General features: G+C 48.5%; 12 protein-coding genes and 1 non-coding gene across 13 annotated transcripts; 6 read left to right on the top strand and 7 right to left on the bottom strand.

The window, feature by feature from the left end:
• The first annotated feature begins 12 nt into the window (after window positions 1–12).
• Window positions 13–2608, top strand: F4807DRAFT_443854 (putative FRE ferric reductase-like transmembrane component). Its single transcript, XM_047999587.1, has 6 exons — window positions 13–367; window positions 434–684; window positions 746–1118; window positions 1173–1271; window positions 1324–2280; window positions 2345–2608. The coding sequence occupies exons 1-6, from the start codon at window positions 240–242 to the stop codon at window positions 2349–2351; spliced, it is 1815 nt and encodes a 604-aa protein (XP_047849722.1). The 5' UTR covers window positions 13–239; the 3' UTR covers window positions 2352–2608.
• Window positions 2609–3810: 1202 nt separating this feature from the next.
• On the top strand, window positions 3811–4480 carry F4807DRAFT_464858 (Ctr copper transporter family-domain-containing protein; the record flags this gene model as incomplete). Its single annotated transcript, XM_048002195.1, has 2 exons — window positions 3811–4271; window positions 4369–4480. The coding sequence occupies 2 exons, from the start codon at window positions 3811–3813 to the stop codon at window positions 4478–4480; spliced, it is 573 nt and encodes a 190-aa protein (XP_047849721.1).
• A 1240-nt stretch (window positions 4481–5720) lies between these two features.
• F4807DRAFT_443843 (uncharacterized protein) lies at window positions 5721–7974 on the bottom strand. The gene is made up of 4 exons (XM_047999586.1): window positions 7935–7974; window positions 7555–7885; window positions 6536–7399; window positions 5721–6466 (listed from the first exon to the last, which is right to left on the bottom strand). The coding sequence occupies exons 2-4, from the start codon at window positions 7555–7557 to the stop codon at window positions 6344–6346; spliced, it is 990 nt and encodes a 329-aa protein (XP_047849720.1). The 5' UTR covers window positions 7558–7885; window positions 7935–7974; the 3' UTR covers window positions 5721–6343.
• Window positions 7975–8265: 291 nt separating this feature from the next.
• F4807DRAFT_454104 (histone H3 methyltransferase DIM-5) lies at window positions 8266–9345 on the bottom strand (the record flags this gene model as incomplete). Its single annotated transcript, XM_048000539.1, has 2 exons — window positions 8266–9231; window positions 9301–9345. 2 exons carry the CDS (start codon window positions 9343–9345, stop codon window positions 8266–8268), a joined length of 1011 nt encoding a protein of 336 aa, XP_047849719.1.
• A 1150-nt stretch (window positions 9346–10495) lies between these two features.
• On the top strand, window positions 10496–11691 carry F4807DRAFT_443837 (uncharacterized protein). The gene has a single exon (XM_047999585.1). It carries the CDS (start codon window positions 10609–10611, stop codon window positions 11530–11532), a length of 924 nt encoding a protein of 307 aa, XP_047849718.1. The 5' UTR covers window positions 10496–10608; the 3' UTR covers window positions 11533–11691.
• A 586-nt stretch (window positions 11692–12277) lies between these two features.
• F4807DRAFT_443836 (uncharacterized protein) lies at window positions 12278–13045 on the top strand. The gene has a single exon (XM_047999584.1). It carries the CDS (start codon window positions 12375–12377, stop codon window positions 12855–12857), a length of 483 nt encoding a protein of 160 aa, XP_047849717.1. The 5' UTR covers window positions 12278–12374; the 3' UTR covers window positions 12858–13045.
• A 363-nt stretch (window positions 13046–13408) lies between these two features.
• F4807DRAFT_464855 (uncharacterized protein) lies at window positions 13409–14303 on the top strand (the record flags this gene model as incomplete). The annotated part of the gene is made up of 2 exons (XM_048002194.1): window positions 13409–13460; window positions 13555–14303. The coding sequence occupies 2 exons, from the start codon at window positions 13409–13411 to the stop codon at window positions 14301–14303; spliced, it is 801 nt and encodes a 266-aa protein (XP_047849716.1).
• Window positions 14304–14434: 131 nt separating this feature from the next.
• F4807DRAFT_290034 (sphingoid long chain base kinase) lies at window positions 14435–16458 on the bottom strand. Its single transcript, XM_047994796.1, has 3 exons — window positions 16127–16458; window positions 14972–16056; window positions 14435–14917 (listed from the first exon to the last, which is right to left on the bottom strand). Exons 1-3 carry the CDS (start codon window positions 16248–16250, stop codon window positions 14567–14569), a joined length of 1560 nt encoding a protein of 519 aa, XP_047849715.1. The 5' UTR covers window positions 16251–16458; the 3' UTR covers window positions 14435–14566.
• A 428-nt stretch (window positions 16459–16886) lies between these two features.
• Window positions 16887–17872, bottom strand: F4807DRAFT_464853 (thioesterase-like superfamily-domain-containing protein; the record flags this gene model as incomplete). The annotated part of the gene is made up of 2 exons (XM_048002193.1): window positions 16887–17713; window positions 17779–17872. 2 exons carry the CDS (start codon window positions 17870–17872, stop codon window positions 16887–16889), a joined length of 921 nt encoding a protein of 306 aa, XP_047849714.1.
• A 414-nt stretch (window positions 17873–18286) lies between these two features.
• On the bottom strand, window positions 18287–18387 carry F4807DRAFT_t144. Its single transcript has one exon. It is a non-coding gene; the product is annotated as a tRNA-Arg (tRNA).
• A 445-nt stretch (window positions 18388–18832) lies between these two features.
• On the top strand, window positions 18833–19561 carry F4807DRAFT_464852 (putative GNAT family acetyltransferase; the record flags this gene model as incomplete). The annotated part of the gene is made up of 1 exon (XM_048002192.1): window positions 18833–19561. One exon carries the CDS (start codon window positions 18833–18835, stop codon window positions 19559–19561), a length of 729 nt encoding a protein of 242 aa, XP_047849713.1.
• Window positions 19562–19896: 335 nt separating this feature from the next.
• Window positions 19897–21192, bottom strand: F4807DRAFT_443821 (uncharacterized protein). Its single transcript, XM_047999583.1, has 3 exons — window positions 20900–21192; window positions 20449–20830; window positions 19897–20388 (listed from the first exon to the last, which is right to left on the bottom strand). Exons 1-3 carry the CDS (start codon window positions 21045–21047, stop codon window positions 20211–20213), a joined length of 708 nt encoding a protein of 235 aa, XP_047849712.1. The 5' UTR covers window positions 21048–21192; the 3' UTR covers window positions 19897–20210.
• A 56-nt stretch (window positions 21193–21248) lies between these two features.
• F4807DRAFT_289722 (NCS1 nucleoside transporter family protein) lies at window positions 21249–23937 on the bottom strand. The gene is made up of 7 exons (XM_047994793.1): window positions 23844–23937; window positions 23681–23780; window positions 23282–23627; window positions 23003–23228; window positions 22864–22947; window positions 21832–22814; window positions 21249–21777 (listed from the first exon to the last, which is right to left on the bottom strand). The coding sequence occupies exons 3-7, from the start codon at window positions 23339–23341 to the stop codon at window positions 21451–21453; spliced, it is 1680 nt and encodes a 559-aa protein (XP_047849711.1). The 5' UTR covers window positions 23342–23627; window positions 23681–23780; window positions 23844–23937; the 3' UTR covers window positions 21249–21450.
• Window positions 23938–23994: the final 57 nt, after the last annotated feature.

Raw genomic sequence — 23994 nt, 5'->3', positions numbered from 1 at the left:
GAGCTGACCATCGTACGATAAGGGGGTAACCTAGAATCTGCTATGTAAAGCCTGCTAGTTTCCGCCCCTGCTCGCCGCGGGATGGAAGTCGGAAAGTAAAAGCTTGTATTGTGCCATTACATAAATGCTCGTGGTCTACAGAGCAGCCCATACCGATGATGCTTGTGTAGTAATTATATCGTCTCTGATCGACGTTAAGCTGAGGGACACCGGTACCATACCGTTAAGAAAACGACAATATGGATATGGAAATGACCGGAACTCCCTGGCTTAACCAGCCAGTGATGCTTCACTCTTCTCGAGCCGACTCGTGTAGCAAGTTCACCGCGGCGCAATGTGCCTATCGCAATTACCGTTGGAGATACTGGTATGTCCTTTGTGGATGAATGTGTTCACATATCTAGCGATTGATGTAGCTAAACTAAACTTCCAGGTACCAAGCCGATCACGTTTTTGCTCTATCGACAGTATACTTCTTCATTGCAGTCATCGGAGTATGTTTTATTGGATTCTGTAGCCAGAGATTTGCTCCCGCTTCCCTCAGGGAAAAAGCCTGGTGGCGGAAGTTAGTAGCCAGCATCCGCTTCCTGGCCTATCGTCGTTACGATGCTGCAGCAACCCGGTGGCGTATGCCGTCTTTGGGGGTCAGCCTTCTGATGATTACCGGTGCGGTTTTCTTCTTGGGTAGGTTTGAATTTGGCACCTTCATAGCCCTCCGAAATTTCCACTAAACGGTTGCGAATAGCTATGACCCTCGGTCCTCAGCCTTATTACTGGCCAAACACACAGACACTGAATTATGGCAGCTCGCCGCCTATCGCTACAAGGACGGGTTGGATGGCGTTAGCTTGTCTGCCTTTCATGATAATATTGCCGACGAAGGCGAACATGATCGCATCCTTGACGGGTGTCTCTCACGAACGACTAATCGTTTTCCATAACTGGGTTGGTTGGGCCATGTTCGCCTTAGCTTTGGTCCATACCTTCCCGTTTATCGTTTTTCATATTTGGAAAGGCGATATGGTCAATCAATGGGACACTAGCGTTGTATATTGGACTGGTGTCGTTGCCATAATCGCGCAGGCTTATCTACAAGTCTTTTCCCTCCGCTTTATCCGGTAGGTTCTTCTGTCGACTACACGGTGCACGTCCATTAACTTATACGAAAACAGAGATCGATTCTATGAATTTTTCAAGGCTACGCATTACATTGCGGCGATCGTATTCGTTGTATTCTTCTTCATCCACTGCGACTTCCGACTCAGTTCCTGGTTGGTTTACCCCTTTATCCTTTAACAATGGCAGACTAACTCTCCTCGGTAGGGACTATTTCATCGCAACCGGAGTACTCTACACGCTGTCCTTCTTGTACCCTCAAATCCGAACATACTTCGAATTCGGATTGTCTCACCGCGCTAGCTTCACGATGGTCTCGGATTTGACTTTGAAGGTTACGATTCCTATCGATACTGCATGGCGGCCAGGCCAACATATGTTTCTTCGTTTCGTTCATATGGGATTACACGCATTTACCGCACATCCATTCACTATATGCAGCTTGCCTGTTACGAGAGATAGCAAGGGGAACTCGAAGCTCACATTTTACGTACATCCCCGGAGCGGATTGACAGCTCGCCTCGCCCAAAACGCAGTTAAACAGCCGGGCTTCAGCGTACCAGTCTTGCTTGACGGACCGTACGGCGGCGTGCAGGGAAGACCTCTATACACGTACGATCACAACCTTATCGTAGCCTGCGGCGCCGGCGCCGGTCTTTCGCTACCTTTTGTTATGGAAAGCTTGTTACGTTCGGCTTGGCAAGCTCGCAGCGGGAACAAGAAATTCGTCAACAAGATCCAGGTGGTCATTGCAACGAGAGATATGCAACTGGTCCACTGGTACGAAGAGGCATTGCTAGAGTACCTTGAAGAGAATGGGCTCGAGATGGTACCCGAAAACCTCGACATCTCAATATATCAGACAGGCAGGCCCGAGTCTAAAAGCAATAGCACATCTAAAGATCCTGAACGACCCGAGGAAAAACTGAATGGGAATTCGCAAACTGTTAGTCGGCTTCCCATTAGCGTCTTTTCTGGACGTCCAGATATCACGACAATTGTGAGGGATGCGACGCTCCAGCCAGGGCATGCGGTGGGTATAGTTGCCTGCGGCCCAGGGGAGGTTCTGAAAATAGTCCACGACGAGGCAGCAGAAGCTCAGCTTAGAGTAATGAGCTCCAAGGCTAGTGCACGTGAAGTATACTTGCATTCCGAGGTTTTCTCGTAAGTCGACCACCCATTTCGCCCGCTCCTTTCATCTTTACTGATACTGACTATTCTTGACCAGATGGTAATACGTCACCTGTCAATTAATGACCAGAATGAGAAGTAAAGTATCTCGTTTCATTAAAATCATTGGTGACAATGACACCCATATGTTGCACATTATAAAAGCATGGGCGGTCGGCTGCGAGGTGTGGAACATGTTCACGAACCCCCCCCTAAGAGAAAGGGGCATCTGATTTACACAATGTCTTACACTAAAGTACCTCTCAAGGTACATCATTAATTACACAATGAATATAACTACCTAAAGTTCAAATAAGTGAAAACTGGCGTCATCGTGGCGTCTGTTAGATACCTGTCGTATCTGATTTCGGTTTTATCCCCATCGGACATCCAGCAAGTTCATGTTGTATATAATACTTCGTTGCGTAGTCGAGCGTAGTCGAGCGAAACGCGCGGGATAGCGACGTCTCAGGATAAAATGTCAAGGCTAAGCTCGTCAACGCAGTTTAAGCCGTCTTTCGATCTTTCATTCGCGTAAGAACAAGAAGTAGGAGGCGCAAACTTGGATTTCAAGTAAGTTGCGTAGTTGGTTACGTTATGCAACTACACATGTTCGTCGATGTTCAGTGTTGTCTCATTAGCGGCAACTTGCATGCTCTAAAATGACTAGGAGGGGGTGGCCGTAGTAACGTTTGACACCAGTAGGACCGGCGATCCCTGCCTATGTTTAGGGGACCTGAGAGAGTTTGAGCAATTTTATTCCTAGAATTTCCAGAAATAGTTAGGAAGTCCGCTTAGCGGAAGACCCCGACAAGCTTAACCCAGGAAACTGGAGATCTCATCAGCCTCTAATAACGTTGGAAGCCAGGATCTATCATTTACTACATGTGATTATGTGAAGTTACGAGTTACCTTCTCATCCGGGTTACCTGCTCAATGCTGCTCTATTTACAACATCGAGCCGTATCTTGGAACTTTTCCAACTTCAGGTTCAAGCTTTCCAATAAGAGCCCTTAAACAGACCCCATATGTGGTCAGCTTCCAACCATCCAACCGCACCATCGACCAAGTGCCTATCTCTTCCGTCTGATGGATAACGGTCGTGAGCAAATATCTATTCGTCTAGACTTCGGAGCCCCGTTACTTTGAGATTTCGAAGTCAACCGTTCGTAGTCTGTCACAAATTTGCAACATCCACGGTTTGGACCATCGACTATAGACGATAGAATAAAACATGCGCATATAACAGCCTCAGCTTTGTAGCGTTGGTCTTGATATATCGTATAAGAATACGTAGGTATGTCCTACTCCGTAACCAAGCGGCCAAGATCAGAGCATATCTACCTGTAACTAACTGACTGGACAGCGACAGTTCAACATATCATCTTATTATTGCCAACAAACTCTCTTCTTGAATTTACTATTGCACCTTATCTTACCTCCACCAACTCTTCCGGTGTGACTCCCCTCCGTCAACAGCGCTGTGTCGAAACTACGTCTTTGATCAAAAAGATGGACATGACAATGTCGACCTCGACAGCCATGGCGAGCATGACGATGACGAGTGCAAGTTCTATGGCGTCGTCTACCTCAGGAATGGACATGGACTCGTCGTCCATGATGATGAGCTCAGCGGACATGGCTATGGTGTTCTTTCAGAGCGTCACAACACCGCTCTACTCGAGCGCCTGGACTCCGCAAGGTCAAGGCTCATACGCCGGCACTTGCATATTCTTAATCGTGCTGGCGCTAGTACATCGGATCCTGATAGCCGGACGGGCCATCATCTTCGATTCGAACCAAGCACTTTCCCGTCGTCGCAAGGATATCTCTTCAGATTCGGATGAGTATCCAGGCAGCAAGAGCGACTTGGAGTCGATGGGTGAGCGATTCAGGTCGCAATGGAGTGGCCATCCGTTCAAGGTTGCAACCGAGACCGCTCGTGCGCTTCTCGAAGTAATAATTGGGGGCATTGGATACTTACTGTAAGTCGGTCCTACTATTTCTCGGTCCTCGTTTAGCTTCTTCCGTCTGCGGCGGCCCCTATTCTTGATCTTCATCCCCTTCTCACAATATACATAGGATGTTAGCAGTTATGACAATGAACGTAGGCTACTTCCTATCGGTCCTGGGGGGGATTTTTCTCGGCACCTTCGTTGCCGGCCGATTTGGCGGTGGTGACGACCACCACTAAGTTACGATCTTAAAAGTTTTTCGAAATAATCCGCATCAGATCCACCTCATGAACCTTACCGGTATATAAAGAGCATGATGGACAGGAAAAGATGAGAGCAGTGCAGGGGAATGGCGGCATATACTGCATTATGAGGCTCTCTGAGACGATGTTCGTTACTACTTGGATCTAGAAAGGGAGCGTGGAATGTACTAGGAATCTTTACGTTGGATAACTTAAGCTGGAGCTGCTCGAGTTTTTCATTTTTTCAGTCCATCCAATACCCCTTGCGCTTTAGCAAGACCGAATTCTGCCATTGTCTCTTCACAGTCCTCGAACTGCTTCTCCCCTATACGTGTAGGCGAGCGAGGAAATACTGTAATTACCTAAATATCAACCGATATTTCGTCAGTCTATTTGTCGCGTTTATGTCCGCTAATTAACACCGTATATACGGGTAGATAGCTGTGAGATGTGAATCAAGACGGAAGAACCTGAGTGACGTCTTCTAGTTTGCGACATAGCAGCCATACAGCTCCTTTTATTTGACTGTAGCGGTATCAAGATATGTGGAGGCGCCTATTAGTGCTGTCCGTCCTAACGCCGCCTTATGACTGTGAAAGAAAGCAGCTATGAGTGGCGGTGCGTAGCGCTGTAGTTCTCTGTCATCGACCAGTCCTATATCAACTTAGCTGGCAACAACATCCTCGGGAAACTGGCTAGGGAATGTTGACGCTGTTAGAGCCTGTCACAATGACGACAGTGCCTCACAGGTGGGTGTTCTTGGGGGGCATCGAGCTTTGGCATAGAACTGAGATTTACAAGGCCAATCTGCTTGAAAAATGCTCTGCCTGGTAATTACCTAGGTTTAAAAATAAAGAATCAGAGGTATGTGAGTTTCTTTCATCAAACTGATAATTCTCGACAATTATAAGCAGTTTTGTTAATATTAAGGAAGTTACACAATACTCCAGTCCCGGTCGTGTGGATCTACATATCGGACATGTTCCGTTCTTGCTAACCGATTTCGGAATACCTATACTTGAGCCTTGACATTCCGTCCCGGGAGTCTTGCCCACTCTTAAGCGAACCGCGCGGGTGTTTTCTTATATGACTTATCCTGCTAACGTCGACTTCAGACTCAACTATATTGGTTGTGGTTATCCTGCTTCATCGAAGATATAACTTCCCCCAAGAATGCTAATTTTCGGTGTGAACCATCTACTTGGGTTGTTACTCTCGCATTAATGCTTACTTGACCCTCGAAGTAAATATACCTGCATTATCTCAGCTAGCATTTGCGCTTGGCCGTTATCAAAACAAAGATGAAGGTTTGCAGTCAATGAAAATATGTAGATCTAATTATTGTACTTGACTTTAGTCAAGAGTTATGGTTGATTATTAATTGTCATCCTAGACGATGCTTTCATAGCGTTCATTCCATTTGCCAATGGGCTACGTAGCCAATCGTGCCATTCACCGTGATAGCGCCTAAGTAACTCCTGTAACCTGCCAGGTGATGATAGAGCCAATGGCGAAAATGGGGTATTATCCAAAATCCAATGTTATCGTCAGGTAGCAAACGTAAAAGGTGTGAAGGTTTCATCATGAGCTGCGCTGACAGCTAATTATACCTAGTGATTAATAGAAGAAACCCTCAGAATTAAGTCGTGTTGAATCGGGGTGGAAATATATCATGATAGTGCCAAGTGCCACTTCGCACGGCGCGCGATTGGAAGGCGGATTTCGCGTCTCAAGGCTGGCGCGCCTGAATCGAGTACGGTATCCTGCGGCGCAAAATGAAAAAAACAGGGTGAAAATCGCGGGATACGACTGCGTAGGGACGCCATCGTGTAGCAAATAGTAGGGCGTCGACAATCGATACTACCTGTTGAAGACGAGCGCATTCACAACGTGGCCCTTCTTCCAGCCCTGACTCTCCAAGGACAAGTTCTCCTTAAGAATCTTGCCCATGTAAGCCACGCGCACATGTTTTGTCGAAGGTAGCTAAATGAGCGGTTAGAGGAGATTCGCCGATACGGACAAGGCTTGGGACAGTTTTTCTTGGAAACTTACACGGGATTCTTCGGCTACTCTTTTCGCAAAGCTCCTCACGGTCTCCTCGGGGCTCACGCTTATAATCACGTCGGGTAGATTCTCGCTGAGTCTGGCGCGGACCTTCACCATATTCTTCATGTCCGCAACACCTTTTCCCTTTTCCTCCCTCCGGCGCAGGGCCTCATCTTCATCCATCTCTTCCGTAGTATCGTCCTCGCCTATCATGTCATCGTCGTCTTTCCCCCGTACGTTGCTCTTGCTCCTCTTCACATTACTTTCCTCGGTTACGTTAACAGGATCACATACAATCCATTCCGGCAGCGCATAGTAATTCCCTAGAGCGTCGTACACGCCGTTCGATAGATCGCCCGTAGGTAGCGTTACCTCGGCAGCCTTAAGTATACTTTGCGCCGTAGCCAACGCGCCACCCTCCTCGCCATCCCCGGACTCCCTCCTGTTGGAGAGGTTGCCGTCGGCCTCCCACAAAACTTCCAGCGTCGCCTTCAAGACTTGCCATACCTCAGGCCGACCTGTGACCCGGGTGTCAAAGAAGTCTGCTCGCTCAGTGTCCAGCTGAGAGCGCGTCCACGTACGATCGCGCGCGACCCATTCGTGACGGCGAAGTGGCTTGTCTATGTGCTGCGATAACGGGGGGTGATGACCGTGTGTTCGATGTTGGTGGTGGTGGGAATGCGACTGTTGCGGGTGAGGCGACTGGGGAGGTTGCTGAGAGCGAGAAGCGGCCCGCGAAGCTGGAGCGCTGTCGTCGGTCGTGGAAGGATGTAACGGCGGCTGCGAGTTGATGGCACGCGCCGAGGGCGACGCGGCACTGCCGCCCGGATAGGGTGCATTTGGGCCAGCGGACCTCGAGAAGCAGCAGCCCTGTGAATACTCGCCGTTAGTTGAAGGTCAAGACGAGCATGAGCATGTCGCGTATAGCAGCACTTGCTGCAGGATCACGACACATGCCCCTTTGCGATTCTTGTAGTCTGCCAGATATAAAAAGCCGGCAGACAGGAATTCGGTGATAATAGTACCATTGCTTTTCCGCTTTGATAATGTTGAGCAACTCGAGATAGCGATTGGACACACCCGAATTTAGACAAGATCGTTTCAGCGCATTTTCATACGTTCGTTCCCAGAGGTCCCTCTTATTTTGCCGTCTTGTCTTCGTTATGCTTTCGGATAACTGACCGTTAATTCGTTGTTGTGTCAGCTGGTGTCTCAACGTCGAGTGGGAGTTTAGAAATGAGGCTTAGCAAAGAATAACGGAGATTGAATCGACGAATCGACGGATCGGCATTGTCGTTAGTGACAGGGATTCGATGAGCTGGCCCAAGAAATAGTGCCAAGGTTAACCCCGCTAACCTTATTATTATTAGTACCATCGTCCGCCGTCCATACAATGGTGTCTTACCTAACGATTTATCACATGTAATCCGTAAATTGGAAGTTACGCGACCCTGTCATGGCTCTGGCTTCACCAGATTGGTAAGTGACAGGACCATTAGAACGAGTATATTCGTAACTCTTAGAGTGAATTTTGAATTCCCTCGGAATGCTAATGCGAGCAGAGGTAGCTCGCACATTGCCTGTACACGAGGTAGTAGTAAGTAGTAGTCGTTACATTTATCGTATTACGGATCCGTACATAAATCTAGGTGTCCCGGATATTGCACAACGCTCTTTTAGCTCTTTTTATCATCTACAACCAAAATCCCAAAGCCCTTTGTCACACTACTCATCAATCACCATAGATAGCCTCTACAATCCTCGCTGCCGCACAAACATCTTGTCATGTCCTTTTGTTTTTCCGGGTCGAGGGCGTCATTTTCCGAGTCGTCAACTCCATCCACGTAGTCGAACGTCAGTTCCTCGCCTCTTGGTATATCCCTGATCGCGAACAACGCTAGATCATGAAGGTGCTTGTCTGCATGATCGCCCACTCTCGCAAAGATGCGCATATTCGGGTTACATGAGTGGTTGACGAATCTAGTCGGACCCGACATAAACTCGCCATCTACTTCTAACGGCGGCCCTCGCAGGCGCTCGTCATACGACCCCGGATCGGAGAATTTATCGAGCGCGAAGAGGTAGACGTCTTTACGTTGCGCAATGTGCGATTTGGCGCGTCGGCGGTTGGCCTCATGCGCGGTGATGATCTCGCCCATGTACTTGTCCACGAACTGTCCTTTCTTTATGTCTACCGTGCTTCGGACGCCCCAGCCACGGTTCCTCGTCCTGAAAACCTGCAATGGTATCTTGCGACCTCTCTCCACCACCCTGTTGGGGCACTCAGGACCGCACGCGCAACTTTCGTGGCATTCGTAGATGGGGTTGCGAGATGCGAGAATCCTTGAACGGAGGTGACCGGCTTTGGTACCGTGCGAATGATATGCGTAAACTCTTTTACGGGGTTTCTCGCCATAGAAATCGTCATCATCTTCGTCATCAGAACTATCGTCTTCAACATCCTGAAGGCAGTTACACGTGCTGTATTGACAATCGTCCGAGTCGACACACTCACAGCCGGTGAGGAATTCTTTCTTTGTTGGCTCCACATCTTTGCCGAGGATTGAGCTGTCTACAAACCGGAAGTCGGGATCGAGCACAGCATCGTCTTCGGTATTGACGATGGTGACGGGAAACCGAGCGTGCGTCGTGAACGAGCGAATCTGGCAAAAGTGGCAACGCTGCTTCTCGCCATCACGGCCCTAGCGACGAATTTGCTATGGTCAGCATGAGTATATGCTGCAATACTACAGACAGAGAAGGGGCCTTACGGGGTTACCGTGATGGTAAAAGTGCGGCCGCGTGACCGCGTCCATTCTATATCTATGCTGTCTCGAGATATGGAGGTAAAAAAGTGTCCGTTATCGAAAATCAAGGACTTTCAAGAACGATCGCGCATTCCCATGGCCTTGGCCAACGTAAGAGGCAAGCTATGACCATGTGGGGTTTGAAGCCTCAAGTGTGAGAAGCTGAGATACATACATAATGAGACAAGCGACGCGATTGACGCGTCAAGTCAACTAATAAAATACCTACCTCGCAGCTGCTTTGGTGCGGTGCCAAGGATGAACCTTGCCCTGTAGACCCCCAAGTTTGGGAAGGACAGGTGCAACCCCAGTGCCCGCCAAGCCTCCAGGGCTCAATTTAACTCGTTCAAATAGGTACCTATCTGTACCTAACTAAGCCGCAGAATGACCACCTACATGCATTTTCAGGGATAGACAACATCCATATCCACGACGATAACATTAGAACGACTGCCGACTAGAATGAGTTTTTGTCATACAATGAAGGTACCTATTGACAGAATATTTCAGCTAGATAGGTGCTATTTCTTATGAATGGGGTTACAAACTTTGCAAAGCAGGTACACATCCACGTGGTTGCAGTGTCACCCCTTTTTAAGGGGCTATTCATCACAATATTATTCATACATATTTGCATACTCTACTTGAGCTTAGGACCTGAGTAGAATCCTTCAACCTTAGGGCTGGCTACATCTGAGACAGTTATCCTTTTCTCTAAGATTACAAGTACTTAGGTACCTAGGTTGAAAAAGTAAATAGGTACTCATCTGAGATGCCCATACAAGTTTTCTCACTCCTTTTCACGAGTGAAGCAATTCTGTACCCTCGATCTAGATAGACAGTTATATATATTCCATCAATGATTAATTTATTTACATGGTAGCCTTGGTGTTATATCAATGTTAATTCTTCATAATATCTGTGGTTGAAGGTCAAATGGGTATTCAAGATGCGGATACTTAGACATGAAAACGCATTTGTAGAACTTTACCGCTACTACCCTTGTAGTTAGGGACGCAGATATTTAAACATTTTCTTCTTATTAAGCATGCGTAAAGGGATAGAGATAATCACACAATTCCTAATTTCCGGCTAATTACCGCCCTTCCGGCCATGAGACTTGTCGGGAGTAGGTAGACTATTCCAAGTACGGTTGATACATGGATCAGTAAGCTCACCTGACTCCTCCCTTTAATGTCTCGGTGATCTCCTCCAGGTCAAAGTACGCTTCCAACTTCATGGGAAAACGTGTCCGTAATTCCCAGATACACGATGACAAGCACAAATCAGACTGAGCCATCGGCTTCCCGCCCTCAGTTTTACGAGACGCTAGAAGCCCTACCAAGTACTCTTTCAGACGTCCTAACTACTTATTCCGGCATCCCTAAGGATGCTCAGCTTCATCACGTCGTGAAGCTACGCAATGAGGCATATACATACTTCCCGTATCCATGCATTGGAACCTTCAGATTTCTGGAGTTTGACTTGGCATCTCACTACGCATACCGAGAGCATGTGCTGTCTCCACTAAAGACTCCTTGCTCAGACGGTGCGGCCGAGCCGCTGTTCCTGGACCTAGGAACCTGCCTCGGCCAGGACCTCCGTAGACTCGTCTATGACGGCGCTCTTATACACCGGCTTTGGGCTAGCGACATAGAGCCCAAATTTATTGAGCTGGGGTTCAAGATGTTCAACGACGCGGATAAGTTGCCGGCAGATCATTTTCTGTGCCCCGGAAACCTGCTATCGAACTCGCCTGACGATAAGCTCCGGGTCCTAGACAACAGGGTCACCATATTACACTTGTCTGCTGTGTTTCACCTGTTTTCTCTCGACGATCAGAAGGCGGTGGCTGACCGCTGCTTACGGCTTTTGAGGAAGGATACTGGCGGCCCAGTATTGGTGTTGGGAGGTCAAGTCGGAAGCCAGAATCCTGGTCCATATGAGCGACGCAATGCCTCCCAAGACTATACACATAAATATAGGCATGATGAACGGACCTGGAAGGAATTGTGGGATAATGTCTGTGGCAGCGACGCCTGGAAAGATAAAATCAAGAAGCTTGAGGTGAAGTCGAAATTGCTGAAGAGAAATAAAGTGAAAGGTGAATCTGGAGAGGTCACTGTCTTTACGCAGCTAGAATCCGGAAGCGATTTGGGTTGGCAAATGTATGAAGTTTGGGTTACTTTCTCTTGACCCTCGTACTACGCTGGCACTTGTTGTCAGGGGCATAAGTGGAGCAGGCCTAGAAGGAGGTCCTGCGGACCTCCTGCTAGGCAAACGCGAGTTAGCAAGGTATAAGAAGGGGGCGAAGCCCCCTTCAACCTCAGAAGAAGTAGCGTTATTAGTTCATCTCATACTTGCTATATACTAGCAGCGGCTACGCCGCTCCTTTGCACTCACTTTACGCTTGACTTAGGGACCTATTACTGACACTTGTCACGTTCAATTTTAACTCCGAGTACTTGCCTATATAGAACACATAAGCTTTTGAATATCTAGAGGTAATGTGTTGTTAAATCATGTCAGAAAGTTCTTGGCATGGTTATGAATGATGAGTTCCAAGTTTGATAAAGAAAAGGTGACTGATGGTAAGAGATAATTGATTATTTTCGTCACTATCCATGACGGTCTATAAATTTTGCATATGAATAAGTTGGCAGCGGGAACGGAGGTATGTTGATCTTGGTAACTATGAATAACTTATTCACAGTGTCTAAGTAGCTTAATGAAATAATCACCTATCATATACTAAGGCAGATTGACTCATATACAATGTTCTATTTCGAAGTCATACATAACCTCATTATTCCCCTTCGTACCATTTCCTGCCAAATGGGCTTTCTATTTATTTTAATTTATGATTTTCACACCCACATCTCTCGCATTTCTGCAGCCTCTCCTTTTTGCCAGGAAGACTATACCTTTCCATCGATTATTAGCCCAGTACTTTGGTCACATTATCTTCACAACTCAACACATCACAAACTATTATTAAGAACGAACTATCTAAAAACTCCACCTATCTAATCGGCGTCATGAGGGCGGGTGTTACGGTATATCTTCTTACCATTGCTGCCATGATTATGGCCTTCGCAGCGGGTGGGTGCTGTTATTTCGCTGCATTCGTCCATAACGAGCTACGTCCATACTTCGACCAGCACGACATGAAGTCATACTTAAGCCAAGCTCACGCAACTCTTTTATACCTTACATTCTCGGCTGCCTTGCTTTGGATTTTGTATCTGGGAACAATCCTAAAAGTATGCGTTGATAATTCGGAATTCGGTTTCCCTAAGCTCTTTTTGATGACTAGCGGACTCATAGTTATAACCTTGTTGGCTATGGTAACGAAGGATGCATGGAGTTGGTGGGAGTACTTCAAAGCGGCAGAGGGCCTCAACCACTTGGCGATAAACTGCCATTGGCTGGCCGGCGTATGCATTGCAAATATGGTGACGATGCTCGTCGCTATAGTTGGGATTATCATTATCAGCATATTGCCAGATTTAGAGCTATGAAGTTATCGGCTACGTCAACTAGGCTTTAAGGAGTAGGCATCCATGGATATTAGGATAGGGCGAAGAGAAACTCGATTCCTCGTTTTTTTAGCTCTGAATACAATTGATACTTTCCCACTTATGATTTACGTTTATTGAATATTGCGCTTTGTTGATAATCTTTGAATGTGTATTCAGTAAGACGGTGCGTAGATGAGGTTCAAGTGGGGGATCTTCAAGATCTGGGAGTTTAAATAGGTTCTACTGCTAGTCACTCTCGGAATGATTCCGCGCACGGTACTTACCAGGGTGAGGGTCCAGGTCCCACAACCCGCAACCCACTTAGCTTAGTTCCATTATGGCGGGACTCCTGTATTTTTTTCCCCTCCACATCTGGATAGTAGAGGACCCGTGTAAAACTTCAACCGTCCTGAAGGCATCGCGACCTTCTAGTCTGTTACGAGACAATAACCACCGATTCGACGCATACTAGTTACAAACCTATATCAGATCCTCCAAGGACACATTACCCCTCCGGCTTTAGCGCAATACCTTATACTATTTCTTCCACGATGGCAGCCGACGAAAGGAATATGCCTTTCATTAAACACCTTGCGTCTAGCGGTTCGTCACCCTCGCTCTCTATTGAACCGGTTCTGTACCGCGGCCAAATCTGCTCAGACCAGCATTCCCATATCTAACAATATGAAAATTCTAGATCGCAAAATACGCACTTCCGCCCTCGACACTCTTCGCACGTTCCTGACGGCGCCAACCACCGCGCGGAAGCTGACAGAACTAGACTACCTAAAGCTATGGAAAGGCCTTTTCTACAGCGTCTGGATGTGTGACCGCCCCATACCCCAACAGAACCTATGCGCCGAGCTCGCCGATCTCTTGTCCGTACTGCCCGCCCCGAACGATGACGAATGCGCCGTCGTTATCCCTTTCCTCCGCGCTTTCTGGGCCACGCTCTCTCGCGAATGGACTGCCATTGATGTTTTGCGCATGGAGAAATATTTGCTGCTAGTGCGTCGCGTATTTGGTGCTAGCCTTGCCTGGGTAGGAGACGGAAGGAAGGGCAAGAAAGGCCAGAAGCGGGCTGGCGCACGTGCCGACGGAATGCTTCGATTGTTGGAGGAATGGCCACTCGAGAAAACGGGCGATCTGGCCAAAGTCCCTGTTGGCTTGCGATTGCACGTGTTGGATATCTGGGTCGACGAGGCAGAGAAGCTGGAACTATTAATTACGGAAGATGAGAGCCTGGCGGATTCTGGTGATTTTTTATCAAGCCTGCGTCGTATCGTCGAGGTGCAATCTAAGTCTACTTGCAAACCCGTACGAGTTAGAGCTGAGGAATCTTTGGCTGACGAGAGGTTACCGTGGAACAAAGTTAGCTCGCCAGACGAAGAAATGGCCGAAGATGACGGGAATGGTAGGGATGGTTGGGGTGGATTCGACGATTGAAGTACCTAGGTAACTAGTGTAATTAAAATTGTCTGGCAGGACATGGAGTTTGGGCGTTTACTCGGATGGATATATCCTGGGCTCAAAGGAAATTGTTTCTGGGAAGGCCTGAAGCACGCTCGAAGGCCTGTCGAAGGCCGATATACCATTAGGTATACTACCTACTAGGTACAGTACACGCTATACATATTCTTACAAGACGAATTCGCACGTCTACTGTCATCTCGGGGTATCATTACCAACTGCCTCCCCTCAAATCAGTCTCATACGCTGGCTTTCTCCCAATCTGATGGTCCGGCCGCTTCATATTTTCCCCTTCTCGAAATTACGGTGCCTAGTCCCTGATGAATCTCAACTTGGAAGGGTTCGAAAGGGACGTGCTCTCCGTCGATGCTGATGTAGCCATCCTTCTGATCACGAGGAGTAAAGCGGTAGGCAGCTATCTTCCGATATGAGACGTGAGGGTTGTCGAATAAGCGGCCGGTTTCAACCGATGTCAATAGTTCTAAGTACTTAGCCGCGGAAATATCACCGTCATTGAAAACAACATCCATCAACCCGTCGTTAGGGCATGCCGCCGTAAAGAAGTTCGCATCAGGTGCCATCCAGGCCATCTATCAAGTATTAGCAAGCATGTTACGTTTACGAGACGAGCTTCTAGTACTCACATTTCCACAATAGAAATTTCCTAGTTTATCGTATGAGGCCGTCTCCCAATCCTCGGGAAGCTTGTCGTTGACGGTTCCAAACCTCAACGGCGGCAAGCCCTCTCCGATATCCGGATCGCTCGAGGTAGATTCGTCCGCCGAGGATGCTTCCCTCGACGCGCTCCCTTCTCTTCGCGTAGTATGGTCACCCTCTGTCTGTTCGCGCTTGTAATGTGCCTTGATATCAGCCTTCTCCGGTATCTCTACTTTCATCGAGATGTTGCACGGGTACACTTTCTTGCTGAAAATTCTCTGCATTAATCCAACATTGAATCGTGCAGCGCCAAGCCAGCGCAAATTTTCCGTCCCCAAGTCACACTCCGCTATGATGCCTACCGACTGGCTGAGAAAACTGAGCGTCCGCGTGCTTCCCTGTGTGACGCTCATCAGGTCCATCGGTGTCGTAACGCCCTTGATAATTGCTAGCGCCGCATAGCTTGGCCTATGCGTGCCGTTGAGATTGCAGCTCATCGCGTTTCCGCTCCCGCACGGTATGTGCGCCACGGCAACCTGGCGTAGGGCCTTGCGCGCGTCCGGCCGTTTCCCCAGGCCGTTGATGCATTCGTACGGTAGCCCGTCGCCCGAGCAAGGGACTACGATATCGTACGCGTCGATGTCGAGGTTCTCGCATATCCCAACGGCTTCGCCGGAAAACTTGGTTCGTACCACGTCCAGCGACATACGCGCCCCCTCGAATAGAGGTTTCACTTCGTGTTCCCAAATCTTGTCGGCGCCGCCGGGACCCGCATGCGGATTAACCAAGACCTTCGCACGCCTCTTGCGCTGAGCCGTCCCGTACGCTCTCTTCAGGACGAGGTTAACCCACGCGTCCAGTACATCTTGATCAAACCGGCCGAGAGGGTAGGATAATTTTTCGGCGCGGATGTGTTTCTTAGAGACGTAATTGGCGTAGTCGATGACAAGGAGTCCACTAGGAGTGATTTCTACCCAAAGCACTTGGTAAAGAGGGATCACGAATCCCGGAGGAGCGTGACCAAAAGGGAGACCGCATAACTTCCGTCGCTGATGCTTCCCCTGGGCCTTGTCTACAGAAACGCGGAGCTATATTAGCTTTAGTCAAGTTTATTTTTTTGTTCGCAGGGGTCCGTTAGATACCGTTGACAACTAGATTTTCGTTTGTCAGAGCGAGGGACACGTCACGCGGAAATAGAAGGACATTATCCACTACGATCGATTGAGAGGCCGGGGCAGAATTAGCCATGGAGATAGCTTCATCCATCTGCGGAAATCGATACGGATTGGCGGTAGCGAGCGACGAGAAACCAAACCCGAAGTAAGGTAAAATAAAAACAATGAGAGAAAAAACAAACAAGAGATCAGGGCCTCGATACTAATGTCTCGTGGCCGAATATTCATAAGCACATGCGCAGATGCGTAAGTAATAGGTAGTTCTACCTCCCTGTTTCTGTTCAGGTTCCAAGGTTCCGAGGTAACCCTTACATGGTAGCATCATACCTAGCTATCTACCTAGGTATTTACCTATCAAGAACGGACTCCGTGCTTGCCGGGATACCGAAATATTCGCTGTTCTGATTGGTCAATTTTATCGGTGTTGCAGCCAAGATACGCGTAGTACATGTATGCATATGTAGCTATCTAGGTCAGGTACTTGCATATATATGCTTATACGAAGTCTCGACTTCGGCTTATTCAACAATTTAAGGACCTCCTAAATGAAGCACTCGAGACATCTATTGAATGATCGTGCATTATTAAAAATATCTCTAATAATATTTACAGATTAAACACGCACCTGGCAGTTGACGATGTTACTGCGCCGTAGTAGACTCGCTTAAGCCAATATTTGTAATCTTAGTCCTCGACGCCCCTTGCGCCGCTCAACCCATCGATTTATTCAAATTTTGGTTTCACCATTTCTTCGCGCCGCCATGTTCCTTTCCGCCCCCACGATCAAGGCAATGTGGTGACTCAAAGCGACAACTTCGCCTGTCTCGTCTAGAACGACGACTTCGAGGTCCATTCTTCCGTTCTTGACGCTCTTCGTCCGAACACGCACGAATAACCACTCAACTCCTTCGGGGGGCAGAACCTTCTTGACGTCTAAGTTAAGAACTACGGTAGGAAACCAAAACGGCGGGGGACTTTTGTTGCCCTCCGCTTTACGCCATAGTCCATCGATAATGGAAGGGAAGTGGTCACATACGAAACCCACACTCTCATTCGTGAATCTCTCGCCCGAATCGAGGCGTACCCATTCGTCGGCTAACCCGGGAAGTACCTGACCATCGCGCGGCAAAAATGTACGGACCCGATGAGCGATCTTGCGAAACTTCGGAAAGGGTTTGTTCGTCAACTCAACCCAACGGGGTTCCTTACCACCGGCTAAAAGCACAGCAAAATCCGCTGGCGGCGAAGGTGGAGGTGGGTCTAAAGACCATAGGGTTTTCAGAGATAGACCAGTCTCGGTGTCTACGTTCGACTGCGTAATGTAGCCGACGATCTCCTCGCGGCCATCTTGCGACAGCGCGACATGGATGGTCGACGTCTGCCGACCGAGCTTGATATCACGAACGACTAGAGTTGCCGGGCCTTCCTGAGTTCGCCGCAAGAATTCGATATGAAGCGAGATTGTATGAGGCTGGTTCTGCGCCGCAAGCGTGGTGCGGAAATGGGTTGCAGCGACTCGAAGAAAGACAGAAGTCACTACGCCCCCGTGAGGAACTAAGTATATAGGTCAGATCGCGGGCCTCATCGACATTGTCAGAAGCATCTTCACTATCACGCACCTGATCCAACGCACCATTCCGTATTGAAGTTGGCGGTATATGTATGCGAATCTGTGGCGGTGATAGCCGTAGCCTCTGCGAATGTTGGCGCCATTTCCACTTAGAAAGGGAACGATTAGATCACCACAGTGAGATTGAGAGCTACATAAAGAATGGACATGAATTCTATGTACATAAAGAGGTAACCAGGTACCTTCATATCATGGTGGAAACTTGTGAGGAGTGCCTAATTCGAGTAACGTACCCCTATGGTTACCATGTGGGATAAGTAGGTACATCAATGATTGTATTGTGGTTGAGGTGAGACTTGGTAAGAATATCGCGGCCAAGTTGGAAGTTGCGTTAAATGTAAGTGGGTCCCGAGTCGTGAGCCTCGGTAATTGTCCCACATTCTTGCTTATCTAATTCCAACCTAGTAACTGTTTGAATGTTTGAAAGGAAAAATAAAATTGGAAAAAGAAAGAATGCGTCCGACTATGTAGTTTGAAGCTTCTTAAATCCTTCATTACACCCGACGTGGGACTCGAACCCACAACCTTCAGATTGACTTTACGAACAGCAGAATTTACCTGGTAGAAGTCTGATGCTCTACCATTGAGCCAGCCGGGCTAAGCAGCGAAAAATCTGCGTAGAACTATGCCTATATCAGTAAGCTACTTCGAAGAGATGAACTTGATACCCTTCGCAAACCACCATTCCACAACGATCGCAAATATTGGGAGAAGAAACATAGCTTATTTTAGGCGTACAAGTATAATAAAGCCAACGATCTCGGTACGCTGTGCTATGTAGCTATCAGGTCGACCAAGCCGAAAGGGTGAAGCGAGCCCCTATTCGATTACAAGCTCCACCACATGCATTGTATTAAACGGTGCATACATACCTTAGGTAGCTTCTTAGGTAGTTATCAAGTATATTTTAGCCATGTGGGTTTACGTACATATCTAAACGATTCACTAAACGATTAACTACCTACATAGAATACCACTTGATAACGACATTCAGAGTAATGCAAGTGAAAACTATTCATGTCCCAGCTCCTAGCCAATGCAAAATGCCACTTGCCTTAGCAACTGCCCAGCATGCCGACGCCGCCCGGATCGCGGAGATCCACATGGCCGCTTTCGGTTCCAACGCCATGCTTTTAGCCCAGTTCCCCACAATCGCCGTCCGGGACTCCCTAAAAGAGTGCATTCGATCAAAAGCACATGCTGATATCGACGACCCGAATATTACCGTGCTTGTTGTTCGGGATTCCGACACAATCGGGCTAGGTGAGAATAAGCAAGATCATAAGCGTCCGGCGACTGAAAGAGTGGTCGCATTCGCTAAATGGGCACATCCTGTGTCTACTGACGAGGAATATGCCGAAACTCCATGGATTTGGCCTGATGGTACAGACTTAAAAGTTCTCCAGGAATGGACTCGGAAGGTTGAAGACACGCAAGCTCACGCTGTAGGAGAGTCTCCATATTATCGTAAGCAGAGAGCAGATCTCATATTCCCCATGGACGATCTACGAGAGCTGACGATACCAGATCTTAGTTTTATCGGTACCGACCCATCATATGAAAGACGTGGGGCAGCAACTATGATGATCCAATGGGGTATCGATCAATGTAAGAAACATGGCGTCCCCGCGTATCTTGAAAGTACATTGGAGGCAGCGCCATTGTACAGGAAGCTTGGGTTCATAGAAATGGAGAAAATTTCACTAGACTACGAAGTTGCTGGGTCCGAGATAACTCAGACCTACGAAGAGATTGGCTTCGTCTACAGATGAATTTTGTCTCGAATTTGGTTAGGTACCTAGGTGCCGAATTGTCGCCTATCTATTGTTCGCCATATAACTCTACCTGATGTTCGAAGGTCGAATTATCTCTTGCGCATCGTGAGATTGGTGTTTATAGAATTTAACCTACACCCTCTGCTGCTATCGCAAAATTGAGCATATCCTTCGCAGAGTCTCTATCATGGTTGAATACCTACAGGCCATCGCGATTCCCCCGTCACACCCGTGTGCTGGAGCCTTTCCTAAGACCTTCCGGAAGAGAGGCCGCAGGTAGACCGGCTTAGATGGTGTGTACCTGGCGAATAACACGCATATTGGGGCTTGTGTGGGCGACGATGGATACGCATGGCTCTGCTAGGTAAGTTATAAACCTATCATTGAGTTGATCCATGGCATTTTGAATGCTGTAAGAGTTTGCTCTTAGTGGTAAGCCTCCCAGATGCTCGACAACTTGTAACCCCGTATCAGCAGACGGTCTAGAGATGAATATAAAAGATAGATAGGTATGTATCAATGCGGCTTCCACAGAGTCTACTACGGTTTATCCGGGAGAAAGACATTGCTGTTAATACCTCTACCCTAGATGTTTATATACCTAGGTAGGTACTCTTCCTATGACGACGCTAAGCTTTCTTTATTTCTATTCCGAACTCTTATTGATCGCGACACCGTCCGGATCCATTTGCTTGAACATCTCATTCGAATCAAACCACGTCTTCAGCTCCGTGACTTGAAACTTGCTATTGAGATGAGCCACCGTGACTCCTTCAATATCAATCAACTGTCCGTTTGCCTTTACTGTGACTTTCTCTCCATCACTTTAAGGATTGGCAAGTTAATATCCGCAAAATGATATTATACCGCGGAGCACCACTTACCGGTTTTGGCCCACGTAATCGTTTTTCATCTCACCCCAGTGCCGCCACTTGAACGAGACTACGGGTGGTCCGCTATGCACTTCTAGCACTTCCCACGCAAACGTCGGCATCATTCTCTTGAACGTCTTGTGACTAGCTGCAAAGTCAGAACGTCCCGGGTCGTAGTATTCGCAAGGCGAGATGACGGCGTTGTAAGTGCCCACGCGAAGCATGTGTTCCGCCGAGCATGGTTTGAGATCGTTGACAGAAAAGGTGAATGCTTTATCATCGATCGTCCTCCAGTCCGATAGGCGTGTTTTAAACGACGCTTCGATCTCCCAGTTCTTAACCAAATTTTCGACCAACTCGGGAAGACTACCAGCTTCGTGCTTACATCGTTTTGCTACCGAATACGACGCATCAGTTTCACACATACTCTTGCGATGGGTGGCATAGTTACAGGACTACTGACTTTCCGAATAGAAGCTCCGTGTCTTTGAATAGTCTGGCGGTCGAGTATTCCTCCATTCAGCACCGACGTCTCCGAGCACGGCGTTGGGGTCTAGCATATAATCTGGAAGGGGTGGCTGCGCTCCAGCTTCGGATTGAACAGCCGCCATCGTGATAGCAATACCAATTGCAATGTCCTTGAACGCAGTGGACTTTGAGGGTACTAATAATGGGAAAAAATATCACTGGAACGAAAAAAACGGGAGTTTTCTATATCGATACATGCGCTATTTATCGAGGAGAGCGAGGCGCTACCAGTTTCAAGTGTCACCCAGGAGTAGATGGGTGCGCAGTTCCGACCAATGCCGAGTTGGCGGAGTTATTCCAAGTATCACAGCATGCACTTGTGCAACACAGACCACCTATATGTTCTATATTTAATACCTGGCGGCTTTGTGAACCTGATGATTAACATACGTCCGGTGTTGGTATTGGATAGTACCTTGGGTAGCGTCCAGATTAAGAGATAACTAGAGGAAAGCCGTCCATCCGTCCATCCGTCCATCCGGCCCTTCACTTCGGACGAGCCTGGATAAGGATCCTGTCATCCGCTTTGGCGCTCTCTTCTCCATCTATTACCCCCACCGGCTCATAGTCTACGTCGTCCCACTTCTCCCTTGATACTGCCATCATTTGTCTTGCGGATCCCCCGCTGTTGACGAAGGAATCGAGAGAGGCGTCCGGAAAAATTCTGTGCAGTAAAGCATACGCAAAAAAGCTTGCAAGAAAACCGTACAAATAGCTCATATAGTACAATTGCGTCAGACCATCCGGGACGATGACGGACGTGTTGACCGCCGCAATAAATCCCGGGAGTGTAGGGGCAACTCCGATGACCCACTAAGCAAAGGTTAGACGCCGCGACGGACAACACGTTCCGGAGAGATGACTCACAGCAATCGGGGCACGCCAATTGATACCGGCGGTGTACCAGTAAATGCTACTCTTGTCCCCGATGTATAAATCGTCGGTTTTGATCTTCCTCCGGGCGACCAACAGGTAACTCGCGACCATCATACCCGTCATCGGGGCCAGAAAGATGGAGTACGACGAAAGAACGGTCAAGAAAATCGTCGACGTGCTGACCAATTTCCACGGGTTAACGACTACGCTAAAAATCATCGTAATGTATGCTCCCCGACGAATGTTGATGTACCTCGGAAACGTCGCCGCGAGGTCGAACCCGCCACTAAGCGCATTGCCGGGTATATTAATCCCTATCTGAGAGATGACGAGAGCAAGACCAGCAAAGAAAGCAGCCGCTCGCGTCCCCGCGGTGGGAGAATCGGTAATCAACCGCGAAAGAAGAGTAGGCGGATTCCAGATCGCCTCCCCACCAAACCTGTCTTGCGTGGCTGCCGTGACGAGGATCCCGACGACGGAGCAGCCGATGCCATAGACGGGAAAGGGAATCGCCTGGCCTATGATGGCATGGCGGGGACGCGTGGCGAACCGCGCGTAGTCGTTCTGGTTGAGAATACCCGCAGAAATCGATCCGATGGTCGACACGACGCCGTACACCATAAGCCAGGCCACGCTGTCGGAACCTCCAGTGTTCGGAAGCGTAGTGCCGGGGCTAATAGTATCACCGAAGCCCGCGGGTCCCATGGTCGCCAGCGCCCAGATGAGAAAGACGACGAAGAAGATCATGGTGATCGAGCTCGCGACGATGAAGAACCTTTCAAGCTTGTGCGGCCGGATCCAGGCGACGGGCAGACTGATGACGCTAAATACGATGTAAGCTACGAATTGCGCCGTCGTCATGCCCGTGTCTTCCGGCATATGGTTCGGGATATGCTCTTCTAAGCTGACGTCCCAGGATTGGAGTATCACGTAGACGCATGTGCCGCCCACCCAGGCGTTGAAGCCATACCAGACTAATGACCGTTAAAATCGTTACTTATCGTCACGTAGAATGTTACCCACCAAGAGAAAGGAAAATTCGGTTCCAGATGACGAATTGGGATCCCCACATGCCCCATACCGCACGATTGGCGACGGGGAAGCCGACTAAGAAGCTAAGTCAGCGCGCGGCTGAGGAGGAGGGTTAGCAGAGTTGACGAACTGTGGTAGTAAGCACCCGGGAGAGAGTTGACGACGCAAAAGGCTGCCGCCAGAAGATTGCCGATGACGATAGAGACAATGGCCTGCCACCAGGTCAAACCTAGCGGGATCAAGGCGCTTCCGGTCAAGTAAGTCGCGATGCTAAAGTTGACGAGGAGCCAGTAATTGTTGAAGACCATGAACCCCCAAGTGCGTCTCGCCGCCTCGATAGGGCGGATGTCATAGTTCTGCGGTCTTTGTCAGCAGCTACCCCGGAAAGACTCGGCAGGTTGGCACTTACGATCCATCGGCAAACCGGGGTCGTGTGCGCGACCTGAAGTCTCTCGGACCAAGACACCATCGTAGACAATTGACGCTCAAGATGAACGTCGTTTACCTACGCATGCCAACGGGGGCAGAGTAGGAGTCGGCGGGGACTCCTGCTTATCTATCTCGAGAGGTCGTCGCGTCGGACGCAACCGACCTACACACCACCGCGCCTCGTTATCTGCGGATCTGGTTCCAATCGCAGGCTTCACGGAGGGCAGCGGATAGGGGCCGACTAGTGCCGACTAGGGGCGGGATTCAGGTAGGGGCTGGGGCGATCAATAGATAAGGGTTCTACTGACGACGCAGGCAAAACATCCCTAGGCTTGCGGTTATTTCTCTGTATCCGTCCTAGCGCGGAACTGACACTGACGTTCTGAACCTCTACTCGCATATGTACCCCGCGTTGGGGTTATAGGGGTTTAACCATTAAATAAAGAGCGAATTGACTTGCGACCTTTATGTATAGGAACCTACAGAGTACATCTAATAAGAGGTATAACTTTGATATCGGGAATATTATAGGTATTTATTACGAGCTGTGATAGAGAATGGCAAATGTCAAGACAATAAACCATCCTGGATATCGTTTGGCCTTGTAGACGAACAACGTACCTAGGCATGTTCCGTAAAATGTCGCATCACTTGTTCTTAGTAAATGAGTACATGGCTATTGGTTATATTGAA

This window comes from Annulohypoxylon truncatum (genome assembly GCF_022578515.1).
Source record: "Annulohypoxylon truncatum strain CBS 140777 unplaced genomic scaffold F4807scaffold_45, whole genome shotgun sequence".
In the NCBI taxonomy this organism is placed as follows: domain Eukaryota; kingdom Fungi; phylum Ascomycota; class Sordariomycetes; order Xylariales; family Hypoxylaceae; genus Annulohypoxylon; species Annulohypoxylon truncatum.
Note: the sequence above shows the minus strand (reverse complement) of the source record. Positions and strands in the feature narration are given on the sequence as shown.

What these genes read in the sequence shown, in the direction of transcription:
- F4807DRAFT_289722 (XM_047994793.1), bottom strand. Translation starts at nt 23,341, where the DNA reads ATGGTGTCTTGGTCCGAGAGACTTCAGGTCGCGCACACGACCCCGGTT. An exon ending in CCCCGGTTTGCCGATGGATC is followed by an intron (nt 23,229 to 23,281) that starts GTAAGTGCCAAC and finishes CAAAGACCGCAG; the next exon opens with AACTATGACATCCGCCCTAT. An exon ending in ATTGGCGTGCCCCGATTGCT is followed by an intron (nt 21,778 to 21,831) that starts GTGAGTCATCTC and finishes ACCTTTGCTTAG; the next exon opens with TGGGTCATCGGAGTTGCCCC.
- F4807DRAFT_290034 (XM_047994796.1), bottom strand. Translation starts at nt 16,250, where the DNA reads ATGGATGAAGCTATCTCCATGGCTAATTCTGCCCCGGCCTCTCAATCG. An exon ending in CGAAAATCTAGTTGTCAACG is followed by an intron (nt 16,057 to 16,126) that starts GTATCTAACGGA and finishes GCGTTTCTGTAG; the next exon opens with ACAAGGCCCAGGGGAAGCAT. An exon ending in GAAATTTCTATTGTGGAAAT is followed by an intron (nt 14,918 to 14,971) that starts GTGAGTACTAGA and finishes AATACTTGATAG; the next exon opens with ATGGCCTGGATGGCACCTGA.
- F4807DRAFT_443843 (XM_047999586.1), bottom strand. An exon ending in GAGTAGCCGAAGAATCCCGT is followed by an intron (nt 6,467 to 6,535) that starts GTAAGTTTCCAA and finishes CCGCTCATTTAG; the next exon opens with CTACCTTCGACAAAACATGT.
- F4807DRAFT_443836 (XM_047999584.1), top strand. Translation starts at nt 12,375, where the DNA reads ATGAGGGCGGGTGTTACGGTATATCTTCTTACCATTGCTGCCATGATT.
- F4807DRAFT_443837 (XM_047999585.1), top strand. Translation starts at nt 10,609, where the DNA reads ATGACAAGCACAAATCAGACTGAGCCATCGGCTTCCCGCCCTCAGTTT.
- F4807DRAFT_443854 (XM_047999587.1), top strand. Translation starts at nt 240, where the DNA reads ATGGATATGGAAATGACCGGAACTCCCTGGCTTAACCAGCCAGTGATG. An exon ending in CGGTGCGGTTTTCTTCTTGG is followed by an intron (nt 685 to 745) that starts GTAGGTTTGAAT and finishes GGTTGCGAATAG; the next exon opens with CTATGACCCTCGGTCCTCAG. An exon ending in GACTTCCGACTCAGTTCCTG is followed by an intron (nt 1,272 to 1,323) that starts GTTGGTTTACCC and finishes TCTCCTCGGTAG; the next exon opens with GGACTATTTCATCGCAACCG.
- F4807DRAFT_443821 (XM_047999583.1), bottom strand. Translation starts at nt 21,047, where the DNA reads ATGGCGGCTGTTCAATCCGAAGCTGGAGCGCAGCCACCCCTTCCAGAT. An exon ending in ACGGAGCTTCTATTCGGAAA is followed by an intron (nt 20,831 to 20,899) that starts GTCAGTAGTCCT and finishes CGTATTCGGTAG; the next exon opens with CAAAACGATGTAAGCACGAA. An exon ending in GATTACGTGGGCCAAAACCG is followed by an intron (nt 20,389 to 20,448) that starts GTAAGTGGTGCT and finishes CAATCCTTAAAG; the next exon opens with TGATGGAGAGAAAGTCACAG.